The following is a 20,771-nucleotide window of genomic DNA, read 5'->3' on the forward strand; positions in this document are numbered from 1 at the left end:
CATAGGCGGTGTTTGTTTGCGCCTTCTCTGATATGTCAGCTCGCACACACGCGCGCACACACACAGAGAGAAACTTACTCGTTAACATACATTTTAATCTTTTTGTTTTGGTGGAAGAAGTAAGTCTTTTCAAGTCAGAGTGAAGTCACAAGTCATTGTTAGTCAAGTCCAAGTCAAGTGGCAAGTCTTTTTACATTTTGTCAAGTAGAGTCTAAAGTCATTAAATCCATGACTCACATGAATCCACACCTCTGGCTTGTAGCTAAAATACTGATTTTGTCAATCCCACCCAAAATAGGGATAGCCTCACCCTGTCATTTATAATAACATTTGTGGATAAAGCAAAAGACAATGTTACCAAACAAAGGTTTATTTATTTTTTTAAAGATTCAGATCATGAGCTTTAACGATAACGGTGCAGCTGCAGGGTGTTGCGCCTCTTCCAGGCTGCACGACGGGAACCTCCAATGGTCTGGTGGAACTTGTGACCCTTGCCCAGCCCACGGCTCTTCTTCCCTGCAGAGGTCAGGCCACGCATCTCTCTGTGCTTGTGCACAGCCTTTGTGATCCATTGGGTGTCTGGGTTGCGCCTGATAGTCTTATGGAAGGGGTCTATCAAAATCACCTCAAAGAACTTGTAGGTGGAATCCTCGCCCACCCAGTAAGAGTTCAGCACTCTCAGGGCGCCGCAGTGACGGCCAGCACGGTCCTGCAATAGCATAAATAAATCAATTTGGAGTGTTGTTTTTTTTATTTTATTAATTGCATGACTGATAATTAACTCACGATTAATAGCAAATAATCACACATTTTATATCTGTTATAAATGTACAATAAAATAAAATGTACCATTTATATTTCCAGTTTTTCATATTCATTAACATAAAAGTGGAAAAATGTTACCCTAATACAAATATGGTTGTAATTTTTAGTTCATTGATACAGAAGTACTATAATTCATTAAGTTAAATTTAAAAAGATGCACTGTACTGTATTAAAAAAAAGGTGTGAGATTTGTGTGGTTATTTTTTGTCAGATGGCAGAAGCATTTAACGAGGGGTGTGAATTGCCTAGTACCTGGTGATTCGATTCGATTAATGTTGATACAAATCTATAAATTGATTATTGCGATTTTTTAAAACCTCAAATTTACACACGTATATATATATATATACACACACACACGTATACATATATATATATATATATATATGTATATACACACACATACATACATACATACATCATAGTTAGTTTTACTCATAGCACAATATTGCTTTTATTGTCCATAGAGGGCATCATAAATAAATAAAAGTACATATGTATGGATTGTTCTGATGTCACTGAACATTTTGAGTGGTGGAAAGTACAAAAAAAATATTCACAAATGACAGTTATCACACTTACAAAGAGTATCCAAATTTGGGACAAAATACCTTTAGGTGTCGTCTTTTCTTTTTTTTTTGTCGACCCAAGGGCTAGGGCCGAGGTGGTGCTATATTTATAACTGACTATTGTTATAGAGATACCTTCAGGTCGTGACTATAAACATACAAGTGAAGTTTGGGATTTTTTGGAGCATATACCGGGGAGTTATGTATTTTGTCAGCCATAGCGAAGGAAATATGAAGCTCAAAATGTGATGCCCGCCCCTGTCATATAGTATTTTGAAAATTCAAGATTTTTTCCCATTTTGTTGACCTAGGTCTTGACTTGGTCCAGGCTAACTTTGAAATCAATCGGATCAAACGTGTAGGAGAAATGGGCAACAGAATGCCCTCTGTAAATGAGCAAAAAAACAAACGGACATTCAAAAATTCGTAACTCTCTTCTTGTTCATTTTAGCATATGGGTCCAAGAGACTTTTTTGTAGGTCTTAGGCTCCCAATTGCCCAGTACCTGGCAATTTGATTCGCATCACGATTCATAGGTCACGATTCGATACAGATTAATCCCGATACGAATCTTTAAATTGATTATTGCCATTTTTTAAACTCAAATTTAGAAAATACTAATCAGTAAACTTGTTTTGAATGAAAATGTATTTATCTGAAAATTCAGGTTGCAGTCTGTTTAATGTTTGAACAGCACTGAAATCAAATATTAAGGCTTAATGTTCCATTAACTCTTTGACCGCCATAAACGTTATAAAACATTTAGAATAAACCTACGGAAGGGCGCCGAGGACGTTAAGACGTTCACTATGTTTTTTTTTTTTGGGAAACGGGTGGAGGAAAGCCTTGGGCAGCTGTGCTGAAAGTATCAAGCAGATCTGGTTAGTATAATGACTCGTTTTGGCCCCTAGATGGCAGCGATGACTCTTTGCACAAGGTTGGATGGGCCGCCCACCGTGGGCGACAGTAGAAGACGTGAGGCGGAGCTAGAGTGTTGAGGAGACAATGGCTGATGAAGCCACAATGGCAACCGGTTGCAAGCAGCTCACGCTTGAGCATTTTTTTCAAAGACGGAAAGCATCGATCAATACTAAAAAGCGCATTGATGTCGACGATGATGATGACTCCGAGCTTGACGCCAAAGTTGGAAGCCTTGACGCGACCGTTATGATCACGTAGTAAGCCTCACCGGCTAAGCGCGGCTAGCGCTGCTAACGCCGGAAAACGCGCACAATAACCGACTGGGTACTTCTACACAATCGGACATTCGATCGGGCGATGGAGAGTTGTCGAAAAGCATCGACCAATGCACATGGATGATGATGGTGAATCCCGAGGTTGACGCCACAGTTGGACGCGGCCTTATTCTCACGTCATAAAGCATCACCGGCTAGCTCTGCTAACGCCGGAGCTGCACATGCGGACATTTTGTCGGACAATGAAGAGTACCCCGAGTCCAATGCATATTCATCGGAGGAGCGGGTACAGTCTGATCACGGAGAAGTCACTGTTTCTGGACTACGATGCCACCATGAATGGAGTGGATAAGATGGATCAGAACATCTCTTACCACCCGGTATAGCAACTGAAGGACATGAGGAAGCCAGACGTAACACCACCGTAACGTAACCGTAGCATGATCCTGATATTAGACTTGATGGCAACACACACTGCAGTATATACTTGCTATTCCCCGGAAAAAACGGCCTGCAAGAAAGTGGAGCTTCTGCACGCAAAGAGGCAATCGCAGTGAAACTGTTGTGCAAATCATGTTGCGTCTCCTTGTACGCAGGGGAGTTACACAAAAAGAAAAACTGTCGTTGAAACATCCACATATTTGTAAATAGCACCACAGTTGCACACATTTGTAAATAGTTTGCCAAATTGTTATCAAATTGTTACACTGTTGAATGTAAATAAACGTATTTTGCTATCAAAAAACACTTTTTCATTCTTGGTGGTAGTGTTTTATAGAAGTAAAGCACTATTTAGGTGTTTGTGGCATCATTCATGGACAAAAAGAAGTGTAAAATTCACTAGAGTGCATGAAATAATATCGTTTCACTAAAAGCTTGATTTCTCCGTATTTTGGTCCAAAACAAGCGCATTTGGGTGAAACTAACCATTTTCTATTGTTAATTACTAAAGAACGGAATAAGGTAGAAACAAACTTTTTTTTCTGATGAAAGATGAAAGTCCAATCTTTAATTTGGTAGTAAGTGTGTTTCCATAGTCCAAACAGAACATTTTCTGTGGACCTTGAAAGATCAGTCAAAATGCTTAAATCGGCTGGCACTGACGGCATCCCTTTTCTGAAAACGTCTGGCAGTCAAAGAGTTAATATATCATTCTTCCATGCTTAATGTGTAAATCCCAACCCTAAGTAAGACGTTGACATGGTCCAGGCTAAGCTCCCTTCATATACCAACATTTTTTTGTAGATCTTGCTTAAACATACAACCGGGGCTGCTTCGTTAAAAATTTCTAGGGGGCGCTAGAGAATAATTTTTGTTATATATATATATATATATTTTTTTTTTTTGTTTTGTTTTTAAACACACGATACATGATCAAATATTGCTCATTTTGCCAGGCCAGATGTGTGTGCCAAGTTTAATTAGTTTCTGTGAATGTTTATGCCCTCAAAATTGGCGTTTTCTTGGCGAGCAGTACCTTGCCACGCCCACAGCGATTCACGAAAACTCACAAACTTCGTGTTACGACATTATGAAGGCCTAAACACTCTGAGGAAATATGAGGTAGATCCAGTTAACGTGGTTGGAGAAAAAAGTAGAAGAAAAAACGTGGAAATAAAAAATAAAAAATGCCAGTAGGTGGCGCTATCAGTACGAATATATAAGTTTGTAGATGTATTCAGACGTGGACTCTCATCAAATGTGTGAAATTTTGAGATGATAGGATCATCTGGGTCAAGTTAACGCAGCTTTTATTGTCACGGTGAATCATCAGACTTCGCGGCGCCGTAACGGCCACGCCGTTTGGCGAAAAGTTACAATATTCGGTGTTGGGCATGATCAACATCTTAAGGCTTTTCTGACAAAATTTCAATTGGATCCCTCAAACGGGCTGGGCACAATAGATAAAAATGTAAACTATGACATTTCTTGTCACCACTAGGTGGTGCTACATGTATAATCAAATATCATATAGATGTTTTCAGGCCGTGGCTATTAAGATGCATGAGAAGTTTGGGATTTTTTGGAGCTTGTACAGCGGAGTTATTAAGCATTTCCTCTTTTTTGATGAAGGAAATATTAGAGGCAAAATTTGAGGCCCAGCCCCCATTCATATAGTATTTCAAAAAGGCAAAAAATTTTCCCCCAGGACTTGAGATGATACGTGCCAAGTTAGAAGTAAATCAGATGAAAACTGTTGGCAAATGGGCAAAAAGAATGACCACAGTGAATGTGCAAAAATGGGCCAAAATTGGACATTCAAAAATGGGCCAAAATTGGACATTCAAAAATTCATAGCTCACTTCCTGTACATTGTAGGATGTAGCTTCCACTGACTCTTTTGTGTGTCTCGGGGCGCTTCACGTGCATGCCAAATTTTGTAGCCCTCGGTCAAACGTGCCGGGATTGGTGCATATTTTTCCACGCTGAGGGGCGCTATATGTTGTTATGGCAACTTTATAATATCAAATTTTTCGCTGAACCTGAGGAGTGTGCAAAGTCTGGTGAGTTTTCGTAAATGTTTAGGTCCCCAAAAATGAGATTGTTTACAAAGAATAATAATTCTTACAAAAACAAGAGGGACCTCGCAGCGGTAGCTGCTCGGGCCCTAATAATAATTCTTACAAAAACAAGAGGGACCTCGCAGCAGTAGCTGCTCGGGCCCTAATAAGAATTAAAAAAAAAAAAGAGGATAATAAGTCAAACCAACCAAATAAAAAGCAAGCACACCAACTACTTATCGGACACAAAAAATTTGTTAACCGCTATTTGGGAACGGCACAAATTACTCGATTCGGCAATATATCGCGATATTACAGCACGCAATTCTCGAATCGATTTGATATGCGGATCGATTTTTGAACATCAATTTTTTTATGAGAATATTCAACAAAACGTCTTACTTAGGGTTAGGATTCACACATTAAGCATGGAAGCATGTTATATTAATGGAACATTAATCCTTAATACTTTATTTCAGTGATGTTCAAACATGAAACAGACTGCAACCTGTTTGTTAAATTCAGTGGCTCAGTTATAAGCCTGAATTTTCAGATAAATAATACTGATGAGTATTTTCTAAATTTGAGCAAAAAAAATATAATCGCAATAATCAATTTTTAGATTTGTATCGGGATTAATCGGTATCTAATCGAATCGCCAGGTACTAAGCAATTCACACCCCTACAAATTACCATCTCTGGGTTGGGACATGACCACTCTACCACTGGGCCATGCCACTTATAATGGAAACATTTCGACAACAGACCACAGGACAAGCATATTCTTCCAAAACTGCAGTAAATATTGGATCACATTTGAGTGCCATTCAACATTAAGGGGACATACCTCAGCAGTGGACTGTAAACTGCGGGCAAACTTGATCTGGTTAACACCGTGGTGCACTGGCTTTCCATAGGTGGCACCTTTGGGCACTGGGCGTTTACGACCACCACGCCGCACACGAATACGGTAAATTACATAACCTGTTTGAATAAAATATAAGTAGTTACAGTGTGCATTGACCAAGTCATAAGCAAACTTAAACATTTACACTTAAGTAAACAATCCAAAATACATTTCTGTCACTTGAATGATCACGTAAGTAGTCAGCTAGTCAAAACAGTGCTGACATACTGTAACTCTCCAAATTAGTGGTTGTACAAATAAGTGTAATGGCAAAGTACAATAAGTGTAATGGTACCATGAATCAATTGACTCCACAGAGAATATACTTCATAACCTGGCAATAGCCAAAGTGATAATTGTGATTCACTCAAGGGAGTTCTTTACATTATCAATCTGGGACTGCTCCACTGTGATTTGCTCAGGAAAGGCGGGACATTCTGTACAATACTTCGAGCTGATTGGGTAACGGATAAAAATGTCGTCACCATCTTTAATCAATCTTTACCAGATTGTTACCCCCACTGATCTGTATATACTACTGGATAGACGATAGCCTATAAACGCCCGTGCAAGCTGTTGAAGACACAGGGTGGCCATCTTACCCCTCCCATCAAGAAGATTACTGTATAAACTACACGTATACATACAAATTAGACTAATACAGCTAAGTTAAGTTAAGTTCTTAGTATGGGGCCGGTCAGTATTTTTTTAACAAGTCGACTGTATGTTCTGCTTTGAAACCCCATTTTTCTTTCATCGCTCAGTTCCCGTTTTCTCCTGTAAACTTCATACAGCATATAATTTAAACATGTATTTAAGGTAAGTCGTAAAATGTTAAAAGTCCTCGTTTAAGTTTAATAAATTTAAAGCATCCTAAATCATGCTGTTTCTACTAAGTACCGTCTCAAATGTTCTCCAATTTTGATACTGTAAATGTATAGGATCGTATGCCGAGAAATGTTTCTTGGGAGTGGTAATACGGCGCCATTAGAAGTCTTGGCCTATCGGCTATCTAGTAACATATACAGATCAGTGGTTTCCCCCAACTTTGCCGCTTTCTGTTTGGTCGGTCGGTCGGTTGCGAACGACTCAGTGGAAGCAGTACAAGATGGATTCTTGTAGTATTTGTGAACAAGTACTGCGAGAAATGAGCTTGCTGGCAAGGTTATATACTTCATACTTGACAATGACATTTACCTTGTTTGGCCTTGTAACCAAGCCTACGGGCTTTATCAGGTCTGGTTGGTCTTGGTGCACGGTGAAGGTTTGACAGTTGGCGGTACTGCCAGCAGCGGACACGAAGCAAGAAGCGCATCACATCTGACTGCTTCTTGCGCCACAACTCTTGCATATAACGATATGCCCCCATGTTGATTTATCTGCAAACAACAAATCAATTCAATAACGGACACCATTTCTAGTGATGCTAACTAACACTGAAGCACGCTTCAAACTCGATGGGCGGCTTTTATAGCTTAATTCCACCGGGTCAGCTCAGCTCAGCCCAGCCCAACCCACGCACGCACTGCGTTTCCACCTCCAATGTGCATCTGGGACGCTGTGCGGAAGTAACGCATAAAGGGCTGTGACACAATAGTCGAGCGCGGGAAACAATACTTAACCAAAACACGGAAGCCATGTTGCTGCCCGGTATCGGTTGCTTGTTCTGTTTTTTTGTGGTGCTTCTTCAGAGCTCGCAATGCAAGGAGGATCGCCGCCTCGAAGATAAGGACTATGTTGGAAAGTCCTCGAGGCTATACACTCTGATAGCAGTGGGAGCGAAGAAGACGACGAACGTCGAACAGGGCACGGCTGGTAAGCTATTGGATTTTCTTCCCCCCTCGCCAATGTCCATTACTGATGACATTACGGGACCGACCGCACAATTAACTGCCTTGGTGTTTTAGGTCATGTCCTGGGCTCGCTCTGGCCCAACGTAGGAGTGAAGCCCGCGAGCATCTCCGCACGGTCCACTTCCGACACGGTCAGCTGTAATGGAAACGCTCGCCACCACCGTGCTGGCTTCGCACGTTGCGGTGCCGGGCTCCAGTGGAAATACGCTAATCCTGAAGCAGTGGGCCGCAGCTTGCTTCAGTTTACGACGTCAACTGAAGTTTGGACCATTAGATTGCTCAAAACTACGCGTCACGATATGCTGTACGTGGATAACATTGTTCTGATCGTTTACATGTAAAATGACCAAATATAATGCCGTGAACCACAAAGCATACGGATTTACAAACTATGTGATCTTCGGTGTAACGTACAAGGATACATGTTTAATCCTGGCAGCGCCGCTTTCTCATAATATGCCGACGCAATTAGCATCAACAAATGTGGTTTTAAATCGACAAAGCAAAGTCTCCTTCGGCAAATAATCAGCGCCTCCTGTTCACAATTCTTACATAGACACAACGCTTAACACCTAATAAAAGGATGCACAGATAGAACATAAGATTTAGATAGATTTTACTCAAACGAACGGCATGAAAACTTGCTTACATGATGGCGTCCAGACTCCCAGCCGGAAAGAGAGAGAAAAAATACCCAGCATGCAATTTGAAAATGCTAGTGACGTCCATACTTTGTTTAATTTAATTAGGCGCATCACCGCCACCTCTTGGACTGGAGTGTAGAGCCGCAGAAAAACAGGCGATACGATTTTTTATTTTTTAGATTAATGTTTTATTGAACAACGTGCACTTTCAACAGTAAACATTACAAAAGTCACATCAAAATAATGCAAGTTTGAAACCAACAACAACAACAAGAATTATTAATTAATTATAATTAATTATATTATAACAATTTGCAATTTGGCAACTTGAAAAGAACAATATACATTTGTAAAGGCACCAGGCACAATTAATCAGCAAACGGCAAATAAAAAAAAGGGGGATGGGGAAACAAAATAACCAAGGGTGGAAAAAACTGTAATTTTAAGACATACTATGTCTCCGAGGCTTGAGGTAAACAAAGACACCAAACTCAGTATATGCACCAGCAGAGCTTTTGCATTTTTTATTTTTATCAGTTTTAAAGAGTTATGGTAAAGTAGAGGTTATTGTCTGTGAGATCTTTCATAAAGACAGGGAAAAGGGGTTTTGTCTTTTTCAATTTGGAGCTTTGGATGAATTATTTAGCTACTAGTAAGTTGTTCAACATACATCAGTTTTTCTCAACCCTGGTCCTCGGAGAACACTATCTAGCTTGTTTTCCATGTCTCCCTATTCCAACACAGGTGATTCCAATGAATTGTTTTTATCCTTGTAGGTCAATTTACTATCTAGTTCAGATTACATACGCTTTGTTACTCAATTTTTTTCCATTGAAAACCAGAAAAACAACCAATATTCATGTCCACAAGTATAAACATTTTATGCTTTGTATCAGTGGCCTTCTGGATCATTGTACGCATAACTTTTTTTTCTTTTCTTTAAAAAAAAAAATATATATATATATATATATATACATACATATATATATATAAATATATATATATATATATATACATATTATTTTATTTTTTTGTATGTGGGTGAGTATGTGTATGTGCGTGCGTGTGTGCGTGCGTGCGTGTATTTGTTAGCTCACCAAAAACCTATTAGAAAAAATCCCATACCGTTCACCTAAACCGAACACCGCCGTCAGGAGACCCGAAGGGACCAAAGAAAACCAAGGAAGGTGAAATCCAGCACCGACCAGACACCACCCACCGGGCCACCCACCAGAATTCGTCCCCAACCCAAGAAACATCTAAATTCCAACAAATCCAAAAAAAAATAAAAAATCAGGGAGACCTCAAGAGACCGAAGGAGAGACTGAGGGAAGGAAGGAAGGACAGACGAAGCCGAGTGAGATCCACAGACACCAGCCTCCACCGATTCAATGACCTGAGGAGGAAGCAGATTGTGTCTGAGTTTCGGTAGATGCTGATGTGGTGGATCTGGCATGCATGAAAATCTCCACCAAAGAGGGGAGCCGTCGACCCCCGCCAGGACAGAGCAAGTGCAACACCTCAGGGCCCCCCAGGCCGCGGCAGCGCCAAAGGACGACCCCCGGGCCCCGCCAGGGCCACCGGCCGGAGAGCAAACCCAGGAGCAGGAGCGCCCCCCACCCCAACACGGCCCGCGCCCCCGACCCAACGCAGCAGAACGGGGCAACGCAGGCCCGCCAGGCACCCCACCGGCCCCCAACCCCCCACGACCCCCCGCCCCCCATCCTCCCCCGCCATCCACCCCAACCCAGCCCCAGCCGCCCCCAAGTCCCCATCCCCCCAGACACCCCCACCCCCAGCACCCCCCCATCCCGCAACCCCCCCCCCCAAACAAAGCCCCCCCCCCCCGACCCCACCCCGACCAACCGGCAGCCACCCAACCCCCGACCACCCGCACCCAGGCACCGGCGCCGACGAGGGGGCGGACAGCGGAGCGGAGAGGGCAGCCGCGCCCACCCCACCCCCCGCCGCGTGGAGGGACGGAACACCGGGGGCAGAAGGGGAGATGGGGGCACCGGAGGACGGCCGACACCCCCGAACCCCAGGCCCAGCGGGGGAAGGCCCCGGTCGTCACCCCAGCGTTCTTTGTGGAAGTTAACCCCTGTTACTGAGTCCGCCAGCTCGCCGACTGGCGAACTCTACCCCTAAACCGTGAATGTGACCCCACCCAGTGTATATACAAGTGTGTGTGTGTGGGGTGCATTAAAATTAGGAGCAGGTGAACCGGAGCCGAGGGAAATGATATTCCCACGCTCCGAGGGGAGGGGAGAGGGAACCACCGGGCACCCCGGCGGCCCACAGGCCCCGAACCGCGTCGCCGGGACCAGAGCGACGGACCGCGTCGGAACGGCGCCGCCCCAGACACCAGGGAAAGCCCCGCAACGCAGCACCCCCCAAGAGACCCAGGGAACGGCCAAGACGCAGCCGCCACCCAGCAGCCAACAGAGGGGCAGACCCGCCCACGCCCAGCCAGGGGGGACAGCACCCACAGAATTAACCCACTGGCATGCCGTGAATCCGAATATCAACCCCTGGTGCCCATCGGAGGCGAATCCGCTCGATCCCGCTGGCAGCAGCCGGGTTCCTGACTATAAAAACACAACCATTAGTTACAAATTGCCAAATACAGAAACATCAATGCAAGTTATCACGCTGCTGTGGCTCTCGCTAACAGGCAGAATTAAGTAACCAGGTTTAGGTTAAAAAATTCTATATACGTAGACCATGTTTCTTTAAATTTTGACATTTGTTTTTTATTTGAGGCAGATATTTTTTCCATTAAAATGTGATTTATGAGGAGGTTAGACCATTGGTCGATATTCAGAGTTTGTTTATTTTTCCAGTTAACAAGAATTGTTTTTTTTGCGATAGTAAGGGCTACAAGTATAGATTGAAATTGTTTATGTGGTAAGTCAGTTGTTGTTAAGTCACCTAGCAAACACAAGTTTGGAGAGAACGGTATCCTACAGTCCTAGACAGCGGAAAGTTTTTCTAAGACTTTAGTCCAGAAACACATAACCGGAGTACATAACCATAAAGCATGAAAGTAAGTGTCTGTAGTGTTTTGTAAACACTGGAGACAAATGTCGGAGTCTGAGAGTCCCATTTTCTTCATCATATATTGAGTAATGTATGTTCTGTGAATAATTTTATATTGGATAAGTTGTAAATTTGTGTGTTTTGTCATTTTAAAAACGTTTTCACAAACTTGAATCCAAAAGTCAGATTCCGGCGCTATAGACAAGTCTGTTTCCCATTTCGAGATTTAGACGTTTTATCAGTATATGAAAGAAACTTATATATTTTTGAGAGTTTTTTTGTTGTTGTCGGAGAAAGCTTGGTAATATCTTTAGCTAAAACAGGCGGTTGGAGCGTACCCTGAAGTGTTGGAATTTGTTTCTTTATCATACTTTTAACTTGCAAATAATGTAAAAAGTTTCCGTTTTTTATTTTGTATTTTTGGAGCAAGGATGCATATGATATAAACATATTATCTGAGAAGAGATGGTGGAGATATGTAATTCCTTTCTGCTCCCACACATTCAAATAAAACGATTGGTTGTTAATTTGAAAGTCGGGGTTATGCCATAGGGGAGAAAGCCCGCAGGGCTCCACTTGGGCTTTTGTCATTTCTAGTGCCTTCCACCAGGCATTGTACGCATAACTTAATCAAGTGATCAATACGGGCAGTTGGTGGCCTGTAACAGGGGCGGACTGACCCACGGGGGTACCGCGGATTTCCCCAGTGGGCTGCCAGTCCGCCACAGAAAAAAACTAATAATTTATTTATATATATATATATACATATATATAATTTTTTTTTAACACAATAGGAACAACGCATAGATCGGCACTAGTGGCGTGAGCAGGGGCGGACTGACCATTGGGGTATTGGCAAAAATTCTGAATGGCCACGGTCTGTCCATGGCCGAATTGAACCGGCGTTTTTTTTTTTTTTTTTTTTTTTTTTTGCACCCCTCATGTTTTACAATACAGTACACATATGAAACTTTTAAGGAAATATATGTACAGCCCACTATTTTATAAATACCGGCCGACTCGCCGAGATGCTGTAAAGAAAGCCACAACAAGCCCCCAACGGACCGAAGCCGCGCTCACCGGCCGCCATTTGGGGCAGGACACACGGCTGGGCGCCTGGCGCAGTGACTCGGCCAAGTCAGCTTCAAACTAACTCCGAACAATGCGTGACCAGCTGACCGTTTATGCTGCGTCAGATTGTCGCTTTGTGACCAATAATAAGCAGTGCAGCAGCAGCCAATTAACTACAAACACAAGCGCACAAGCGCATCAGCAGACACACAGTAAATTCTGTAGAGTTAATTTGACTCTATTTAGAGTGGGACCAAATACACTCAGTTTCGCAGTGACTCGCCCAAGTCAGCTTCAAACTAACTCTGAACAATGCGTGACCAGCTGACCGTTTATGCTTCGTCGGATTGTCGCTTTGTGACCAATAATAAGCAGTGCTGCAGCAGCCAATTAACTACAAACACAAGCGCATCAGCAGACACACAGTAAATTCTGTAGAGTAAATTTGACTCTATTTAGAGTGGGACCAAATACACTCAGTTTTATAGTAATAATTACACTTGGAAGAGAGTAAAATAAAGAACTAGAAAAATTCCCGCGGAAATTTTGAATGGGCCTGCTAACTCGCGTGGAAACACGCAATAAAAATAACATTTAAACTATTGAAATCGCTCAAGAAATGTGCAAGTTAACCATAATCAACAGTATCTCACTGTCCCTTTAAGAAACATGCACATTCACGCACACACTTGATTTATGTAAGCAATAATGGCTTTTCTGTGGATGTCAGAAGTTTCATGTTCTGCTATACGATCACCTGCGTGTTTCCAGTCAGAGTAACCGCCACTAACAAATGAAGAATTTTCTTTGCTCTCGCCAAAAATCTGGCAATCAAAACAAAATACACTACCTGTACTGCCATCTGGTGGCGAAAGTGGTGTTTGCACCTTTGTATGTTTTTTGACCCTCCAGTGCAACCGTAGTGCATTGTATTCCAAGCAATGCTCCTACACACCTACACAGCTAATCGAGAGTGTTGAAGCCTATAGTGTTTAATTTTCCAGAAATATCTGTCTGTAAGTATGTTGTTTTCAGGAGTGTTGGATTGCGCTAGGTTATTGAATCGAATGTTTAGATAGTGTTTTAAGTTCTAATGTGACATAATTTACTGGGCGCTAGTTAGCATAGCATTTCCATGGTAGTGCCCATGTAAACTAACATTACGCTAACGGCTAAAAACGATCCTGTTTTTTGTAGGGTTTGCAGCTAATTTTAGTAAATGATGCAAATTTCTATTATTTTAAACTTTAAATAACATGATTGTAATGTCTCAGCAAGAGGCATCCCTGGTCTTTATCGGTACAGCTAGTTTCTAAACATTTGTGAAGACAGAATACTACCTACTGATTGTGAATAACAAAGCCATTCTCTACTTACATACTCCCCGCTACTCCAGTTTGCGGTGGAAATATGTTTTTGAGAAAAATCTTCGCTGGTGTTTATCTATGCACTCCGATGCACATAGGTGGGCACTTTTGTCTCCATAGCGGCCCGGGTCAGTGCTGTAAGGGCCATCGCCGGAGTCATCTCCCCCTCCTCCTTGATAATTGAGTGTTACGTCGTCGTCGTCCTACTCCAAGAACTCTTCCTCATCCTCCGCTCTTCTTCTCTTTTCCTCTCCCACCTGTGCAAGCGCTGCGGCTGCACCTGCGGCCGCCTTGTCTGTTGTCCCCGGCGAGTGAGGTGCTGAGCATTTTGAGGGTCCTCCACCATCCGTTTCACGTCGTTTAAAAAATCCTGTGAGCTTTGGGATGCTCTTTAGTTCTCTTTCCCGAGATTCTTTCTCGCGAACCACCTTTCTTTTGTAAGCACCGCTCTCAAATTTCTTTCCCCCCGACATTTTCCAACTAGCCTGTCACTCTGTCAATTAAGGGGGTAAGCTTCAGCCCAGGTAAGCCCATGCATTAAAGCGTCCGTGGACCCAGTGGAAGGCACATGGCCTTTCCCTGCTCCACGGGCAGCAGCAGGCCCCTGTCCCTGCTCCATGGAAGCCCCAAGTCCCCATCCCGGCTCCACGGCAGCCTCAGTTTCGAGCCCTTTCGCCTGTGCCGCTGCCGCCCCGGACCTCGTTGCCGCTGTCGCCCCGGGCCTCCTCGCCTCTTCCGCCTCTTCGAATTTGACGCTGCCGCCCCAGGCCTTTTTGCCTGTGCTGCTGCCTCTATGCCTGTGTCGCTGCAGCCCCTGGCCTCTTCGCCTGTGCCGCTGCAGCCCCTGGCCTCATCGCCTGTGCTGCTGCAGCCCCTGGCCTCCTCGCCTGTGCCGCTGCAGGCCCTGGCCTCCTCGCCTGTGCCGCTGCAGCCCCTGGCCTCTTCGCCTGTGCCGCCCCTGGCCTCCTCGCCTGTGCCGCTGCAGCCCCTGACCTCCTCGCCTGTGCCACTGCAGCCTCTGGCCTCCTCGCCTGTTCTGCTGCCGCTTCAAGCTTCCTCGCCTCAAGCCCATGTTCCTGGTCCAGCGGCACAAGCCCCGCGGCCGCCCCCTGCTCCTTGTCCGGCGGCGCATGACTCCCTGTCAACTTCTGCCACTGTGTGGAGCCCGGGTAGCCCCCCTGACTGTCCCTGTCGCGCACCTCCTGTCTGGAGTTCTAACACCCCTCTGGACGTGCCCTGATGGGCAGGCCGTGTTCCCGCCTCCTTGCTCCCTTCTGCCAGGCCTCGTTTTGGGACTCTTTATGTTTTGGTTTAGACGTCTGGGATCCGTCCCCTAAGGGGGTGGAACTGTCATGGTCTGTGTTTTGGTTTTGTTTATTGGTCATGTTTTCCTTGTGTGTCTCCCCTTTGGGTCAATGTCTCGTCAAGTTTTATCATGTCCTGTGTCATCCCGGTCCCTGGTGTTACCCAATCAGCTCCACAAGCCACGTGTATGTCATGTCCAGGTGTCTCTCGTCTCGTTACTTATGTGTATTTAGTTCCCTGCTTTCTTTCAGTCCTTGTCAAATCATTGTAGCTGCCATGCCTTTGTCATGTTTGCTCTGTGTTCCTGGTCTTTACTTGAGCATAGTAACATCCCTGTATTTGTTTGCTCTTGTTTTGGTCTTTGTTGAACCTGGTTTGCCTTTTTGTGTAATTAAACAACTAATTTTTTGAGCACACCTGCCTCCTCGCTCTGCCTTCCCGCATTTGGTTCCTCAACCTCCACAACCTGACAGCAGCTCCTACTGTGTGTTAGTATATCGCTCATGTCAGCTGGAATCTTCTCAGACCATAAACAATGTATTTAGTCTTTTGAATTTAAGCACACAGTAGGAGGGGCATAGCTCAGGTGGTAGTGTGGCAGTCTCCTAAGCTGAAGGTCGTGAGTTTGTTCCTCAACCCTTGAGTGACTTTTATTTTTATTTTTTCCCCAATTCTTTATTTTACTATCTTCCTAGTGTAAATCTTAGCCTACTCTAAAACTGAGTCTATTTGGTCCCTATCTAAATAGAGTCAAATTTACACTACTGCTGCACCAGCCCCTAAGTTGTAGGAGCTTGCAAGATACAGCGAGGGAGAAAAGGGAGAAAAATGTCGAAAAGAAAGAAGGTAGGTGAGAAGGAAATGGGCGGTGCCGAAAAAACAAGATGGAAGAAAATAAAAATGCTTCATAAAAGTGCAACCAAATGTGCAAAAATGACTAAGCGTTTTAGTGGAGATAGGAGGCCCAAAGATGCTGAGGCAGGTTCCAGCAGCACGTCGACAGGTAGGCCCGGTGGAAAGCACATTTAATATGGCTCAATATTAGACCAAGTAGTCCATACATTTAACGCAAATGATTTGGTAATGGAGCATCATTGAATTTTTAATGTTATTGATTAGGCCTAATGTTTTTGCTCATACAGATCTAAGAGTCCTGTCACCAGAGGCAGAGTCCAGTATTGTGACAGCTAAGCCAAGAAGCCAAATTTGATGTGACTATCATAAAGCATGTCAATGAATGCATACAGAAAAGCAAAAGCCAACATGAGGCCGGGACTAAAGATAGAGGATCATTTGTTACGTTGTTCTCCAAGACATATGTCAGCAAAGTAATTGACGTTATCAGCAGAAGTAAGGGAGGCAGGAATGTTTTCTGTGCAAATTGACACCACACAAGATATTACCTCAAGAGACCAGTGTGCTGTGATAGTAAGATATGTCACTGATGTGAACCATGAGAGGCTCATTGGAGTGGTGGACTGTGAGTCATCAATCGAGAACTATTTTGTGGAGATACTCAAGATGGGATATGGACGTTTTTTTATCTGAATATTTTTGATTTGATAAAGCTGCTTTTTTTTCATTTCCTCTTTTATTGAGTACTGCTGTTATTGGTTAATTGTTGTATGCTTTTTTCATTGCATGTTCAGTTTTGAAAATTTTGTCATGGTTATCTGATTGACATTCTGTAAAGTTGGACAATTTTTTTTTACATTTGTCATCAAAATTTGTACTATGCATGCATGTGACTTGACTGTCTTTGATAAAACTTAGCTACTATTGCATTCAACTGCACAATAATTTTATTTACTCATTTATTTTAAATTTTTACCTTTAGATGGAGCGTGCCTTACTTATTTTTGCATGGATAGCTGCACCACTTGGTTACTTTAATCTGGATTTTGTTTCCTGAGCTTCTAAATAACCCATTTCTGTCTGGCACCCATAGGCTAGGAATTTTGTAAAAAAAAAAAAATTGTGGCAGTGTATCTTTAACATTGTTATACCAAGTTTAGTAAGTAAAGCATCAACAGGGCATCCTAAAGTGCTTTGAAGGTCATTGTCATAAGATTCTCTTCAGTTTGTACCACAAAAATGAAGAGACCTAAATTCAATGTCACCGCTTATTGTTTTGTATTTGGAACGTTGGAACGCGGCAGAAGGAAGAAAAAAAAAAGGCCTTTGTTTCGTGCGCATCGAGGGCCTATACAACTCAAATTTCGGGGCTGAATTTGGAGCCCAGTCCACCCCTGGCCTGTAACAATAGCATATCAGAATGGATTTGCAGCGCTTCTATGCCAGACATGCCACAATATCTTCTTATTTTTACTGGGATATGATTTTGAATATAAAGCGCAGCACCCCACCAGATTTGTTTCTGTCAAGCCTGAAAATATTGTATCTATCTATTAATGATCTGCTCCCGGTCAAAAAGCATAATATTTGACTTTGGATCGTTGTAATTTGATTTGTGAGGATTATTTTTGATTTCAAAATGTGATAAAGATGTTGTTTGACCACTATAACAATATACCTGGTTAGTATGCTAGTCGCAGGCAAAATCAATACAATACGCCACAGAAATGAAGCGTTGCATTGCCCAATATCTTGTGTTAAAAGAAAAAAAAGCCCGGATGTTCAGAATTGTCAATACATATGCCAGTCCGGTAGAGGGCGATAATGTACTTGAACGCTGTTTGCCAACCACCATTCAGCGCAGACAAGAACAAGAACGTAGGCGAACGTGTGTGCCTGTAGACAAAAACCGCGTTTAGTGGGAGAAGTACGTGGCTTTGTGTCCTATCTTTATATTGTCTTTACCCTGTCCTGAGTGCACGTTACGCTACTGGAGAAAACATGGAAACAATTTTAGAGCAGCAACGTCGCTATCATGAGGAAAAGGAGAGGCTAATGGATGCTAAAACCAAGGAAGTATTACACAAGAAATCGACGGTGAGTCTTCCCATGTAATGCTACAATTAGCATTGCTGTATAGCTAGCATAAACTCGAACACATTAAAATGGACAGTATGATTTATTATTTTAATGGTAATGCCTTGTGTTAACAGTTGCGAGAACAGATCAATTCTGATCATAGGACAAGATCCATGTTGGATGTAAGTATTTTGTTTATTTATTTTATTCCTCAACTCTGTATGATGCTTGAGCCCACCCCAGCTGGCAAAAGCAGGTTATTTATTGAATGTAACCTTTATTCATCCAGGTAAGACAATTGAGAAAATATATATAATAATTATATTCTCTTTCGCAACCTGGCTGCTGACAGCAGTGTAAAATTATGGGGAGAGATTTGTCTCAAAATTATTCACACAAATAAATTTGAGATTTATTATGTGTTTTTGAGATCCACAAATACATCCGTAATTTTCAGATCCGCAAACATATTTGTAATTTTCACGTTTTTCAGATCCACAAATATATCCAAGATTTTCACATTTAACACACTTTAACATTTTGTATGTGCCTTTTCCATGACTTATGCTTGCGAATTGTAGAATATGAGTTTGTGGATTGTCGCGCATGCACATTTATTTTTGAGACAAACATCACTCTGTTACAGAGATTCACACACACAAGTCCTCAGATATTCATGCGTCTAAGGCCCATTCCTCCTCCATCCACGTGGAGGCAGTGTTGCTGACTCTCATTGAACGGGAATGAGCCGTTTCTCGTTTAAAATTGAAAAACGGAGAACGAGCCGTTATCTGATCTTCTTTATGTGTTTATTTTACAGTCAGGAAACAAAATGCATCCTTTTTTTCTTTCTTTCTTTTAGAGAGAACTTAGTATTGTTCATTCGGTAATCTTACCGATTCGACATGTCATCATCGTTGCTCTCTCTTTTCTTTTCTCTTTTCCTTTTTTATGTATGTGTGTATGTGCATGCGTGTGAGTGTCTAGTCATTAATTCACCTAAAACCTATTAAAAATCCCATACCGTTCACATAAACCAAATACTTCAGAATCCAGCTAGAGTCGTGAGGTTGTCAGGAGACCCGAGGAAGGATCAAAGAAAAAATAGGGAAGTGAAATCCAGCACCGACCAGACATCACCTACTACCCACCGGGTTACCAACCAGGATCTTTCACCAACCCCAGAAACATCTAAATTCCAACAAATTAGGGAGACAAAGGGAAAGACTGAGGGAAGGAAGGAAGGAAGGATAGATGAAGCAGAGTGAGATCCACAGACATCAACGGCCAGAGGAAGAAGCAGATTGTGTTTGAATTTCGATGGATGCTGGTGTGGTGGATCTGGCATGCATGAAAACCTCCACCAAAGAACGGAGCCGTTGACCCCGGCCAGGACAGAGCAAGCACAACCCCCTAGGGCCCCCCCAAGCCACGGCAGCGCCAAGGCACAACCCACAGAGGCCACCGGCCGGAGAGCAAACCCAGGAGCCAGGAGCGCCCCCCACCCCAACACGGCCTGCGCCCCAAGTCCAACGCAACATTACGGGGCACGGCAGGCCCACCATGTTGCAGATGCCAGTCAAATTGCCCCAGACGTGGCCTTTCTCTTTCCCTCGGAAAATGTTGTCACTCCATTTAACTTGATGCACCTGCTATTACTCATTCCACGGCATCATATGCGTTCATAAATTGTTTATTTTTGTGTTTAGGAACCGCTTGTTTTTGTTAGGGCTAGGGCTGGGTATCGATACAGATTTCCATGCAGTACCAATTTTACTTTTATTTGGAAGACTTGCAAATAGTGCAGACATCTTTCTCTTACTTGGTGCAGTAATAAAAATATTAATATTTACATTTATAATTGAATCCAATGCAGTTACATTAATCATGTATATTTTATTGAACATGACCTGATCAAAAAAATTAATAATACTGTACAGTGCTATGTAAATAAAGTGGCAAAAACACTCTGCAAATCATGACATTCACATTCCTGTGACGGTTTTTATGCTAAGGTTCCAGTGGTTAATAAATAAATGAAAATAAATTGACATAAAAGACACAGACATTATTATTATTATTATTATTATTATTATGCATCCACATTTTGTGTTTTTATGTCAATTTTCTTACCTTACTTCTTTTGGTTTTTTTTCGTGTTCAGTCTTTCGCTTTTTATTAAATTTAATGTACAGTTTAATTACTGCCACATTCATGCACTCCGTTTTATAAGGTGGCGGTAATGCACCAAACACACCTGCCAACCGTGATAAGAAAGAAGTCGTCGTGCATTACCGCCAGTGGCTTTCTTCATAGCCATAGGTATCTATGCTAAAGAAGGGGGTGCTTGATGAACCAAAAGTATTTGACAACCATCAAATGGAAGTAGAAGGAAGTCCCTAGTCTTGTGTAAGTTATAGTGTAGTAAAAGGGTGTGAATTGCCTAGTACCTGGCGATTCAATTCGTATCACGATTCATATGTCACGATTCGATTCGATACCGATTAATCCCGATACAAATCTATGAATTGATTATTGCGATATTTTTATTTATTTATTT

General features: G+C 42.7%; 2 protein-coding genes across 3 annotated transcripts in view; one reads left to right on the top strand and one right to left on the bottom strand.

The window, feature by feature from the left end:
* Nucleotides 1-354: 354 nt before the first annotated feature.
* Nucleotides 355-8,578, bottom strand: rpl15 (ribosomal protein L15). Its single transcript, XM_086062805.1, has 4 exons — nucleotides 8,501-8,578; nucleotides 7,196-7,377; nucleotides 5,939-6,075; nucleotides 355-709 (listed from the first exon to the last, which is right to left on the bottom strand). Exons 2-4 carry the CDS (start codon nucleotides 7,365-7,367, stop codon nucleotides 404-406), a joined length of 615 nt encoding a protein of 204 aa, XP_085918931.1. The 5' UTR covers nucleotides 7,368-7,377; nucleotides 8,501-8,578; the 3' UTR covers nucleotides 355-403.
* Nucleotides 8,579-17,995: 9,417 nt separating this feature from the next.
* Nucleotides 17,996-20,771, top strand: part of sf3a3 (splicing factor 3a, subunit 3) — a 48,605-nt gene continuing 45,829 nt past the window's right edge. For both annotated transcript variants that reach the window (XM_086062788.1, XM_086062789.1), the window contains exons 1-2: nucleotides 17,996-18,229; nucleotides 18,346-18,393. In XM_086062788.1, coding sequence (XP_085918914.1) covers nucleotides 18,134-18,229; nucleotides 18,346-18,393 — 144 coding nt within the window. In that variant the 5' untranslated portion in view covers nucleotides 17,996-18,133. The remainder of the gene's footprint in view (nucleotides 18,230-18,345; nucleotides 18,394-20,771) is intronic.

This window comes from Leptonotus elevatus, chromosome 19, assembly GCF_054856555.1.
Source record: "Leptonotus elevatus isolate MCC_2025b chromosome 19, RoL_Lele_1.0, whole genome shotgun sequence".
Classification (NCBI taxonomy): domain Eukaryota; kingdom Metazoa; phylum Chordata; class Actinopteri; order Syngnathiformes; family Syngnathidae; genus Leptonotus; species Leptonotus elevatus.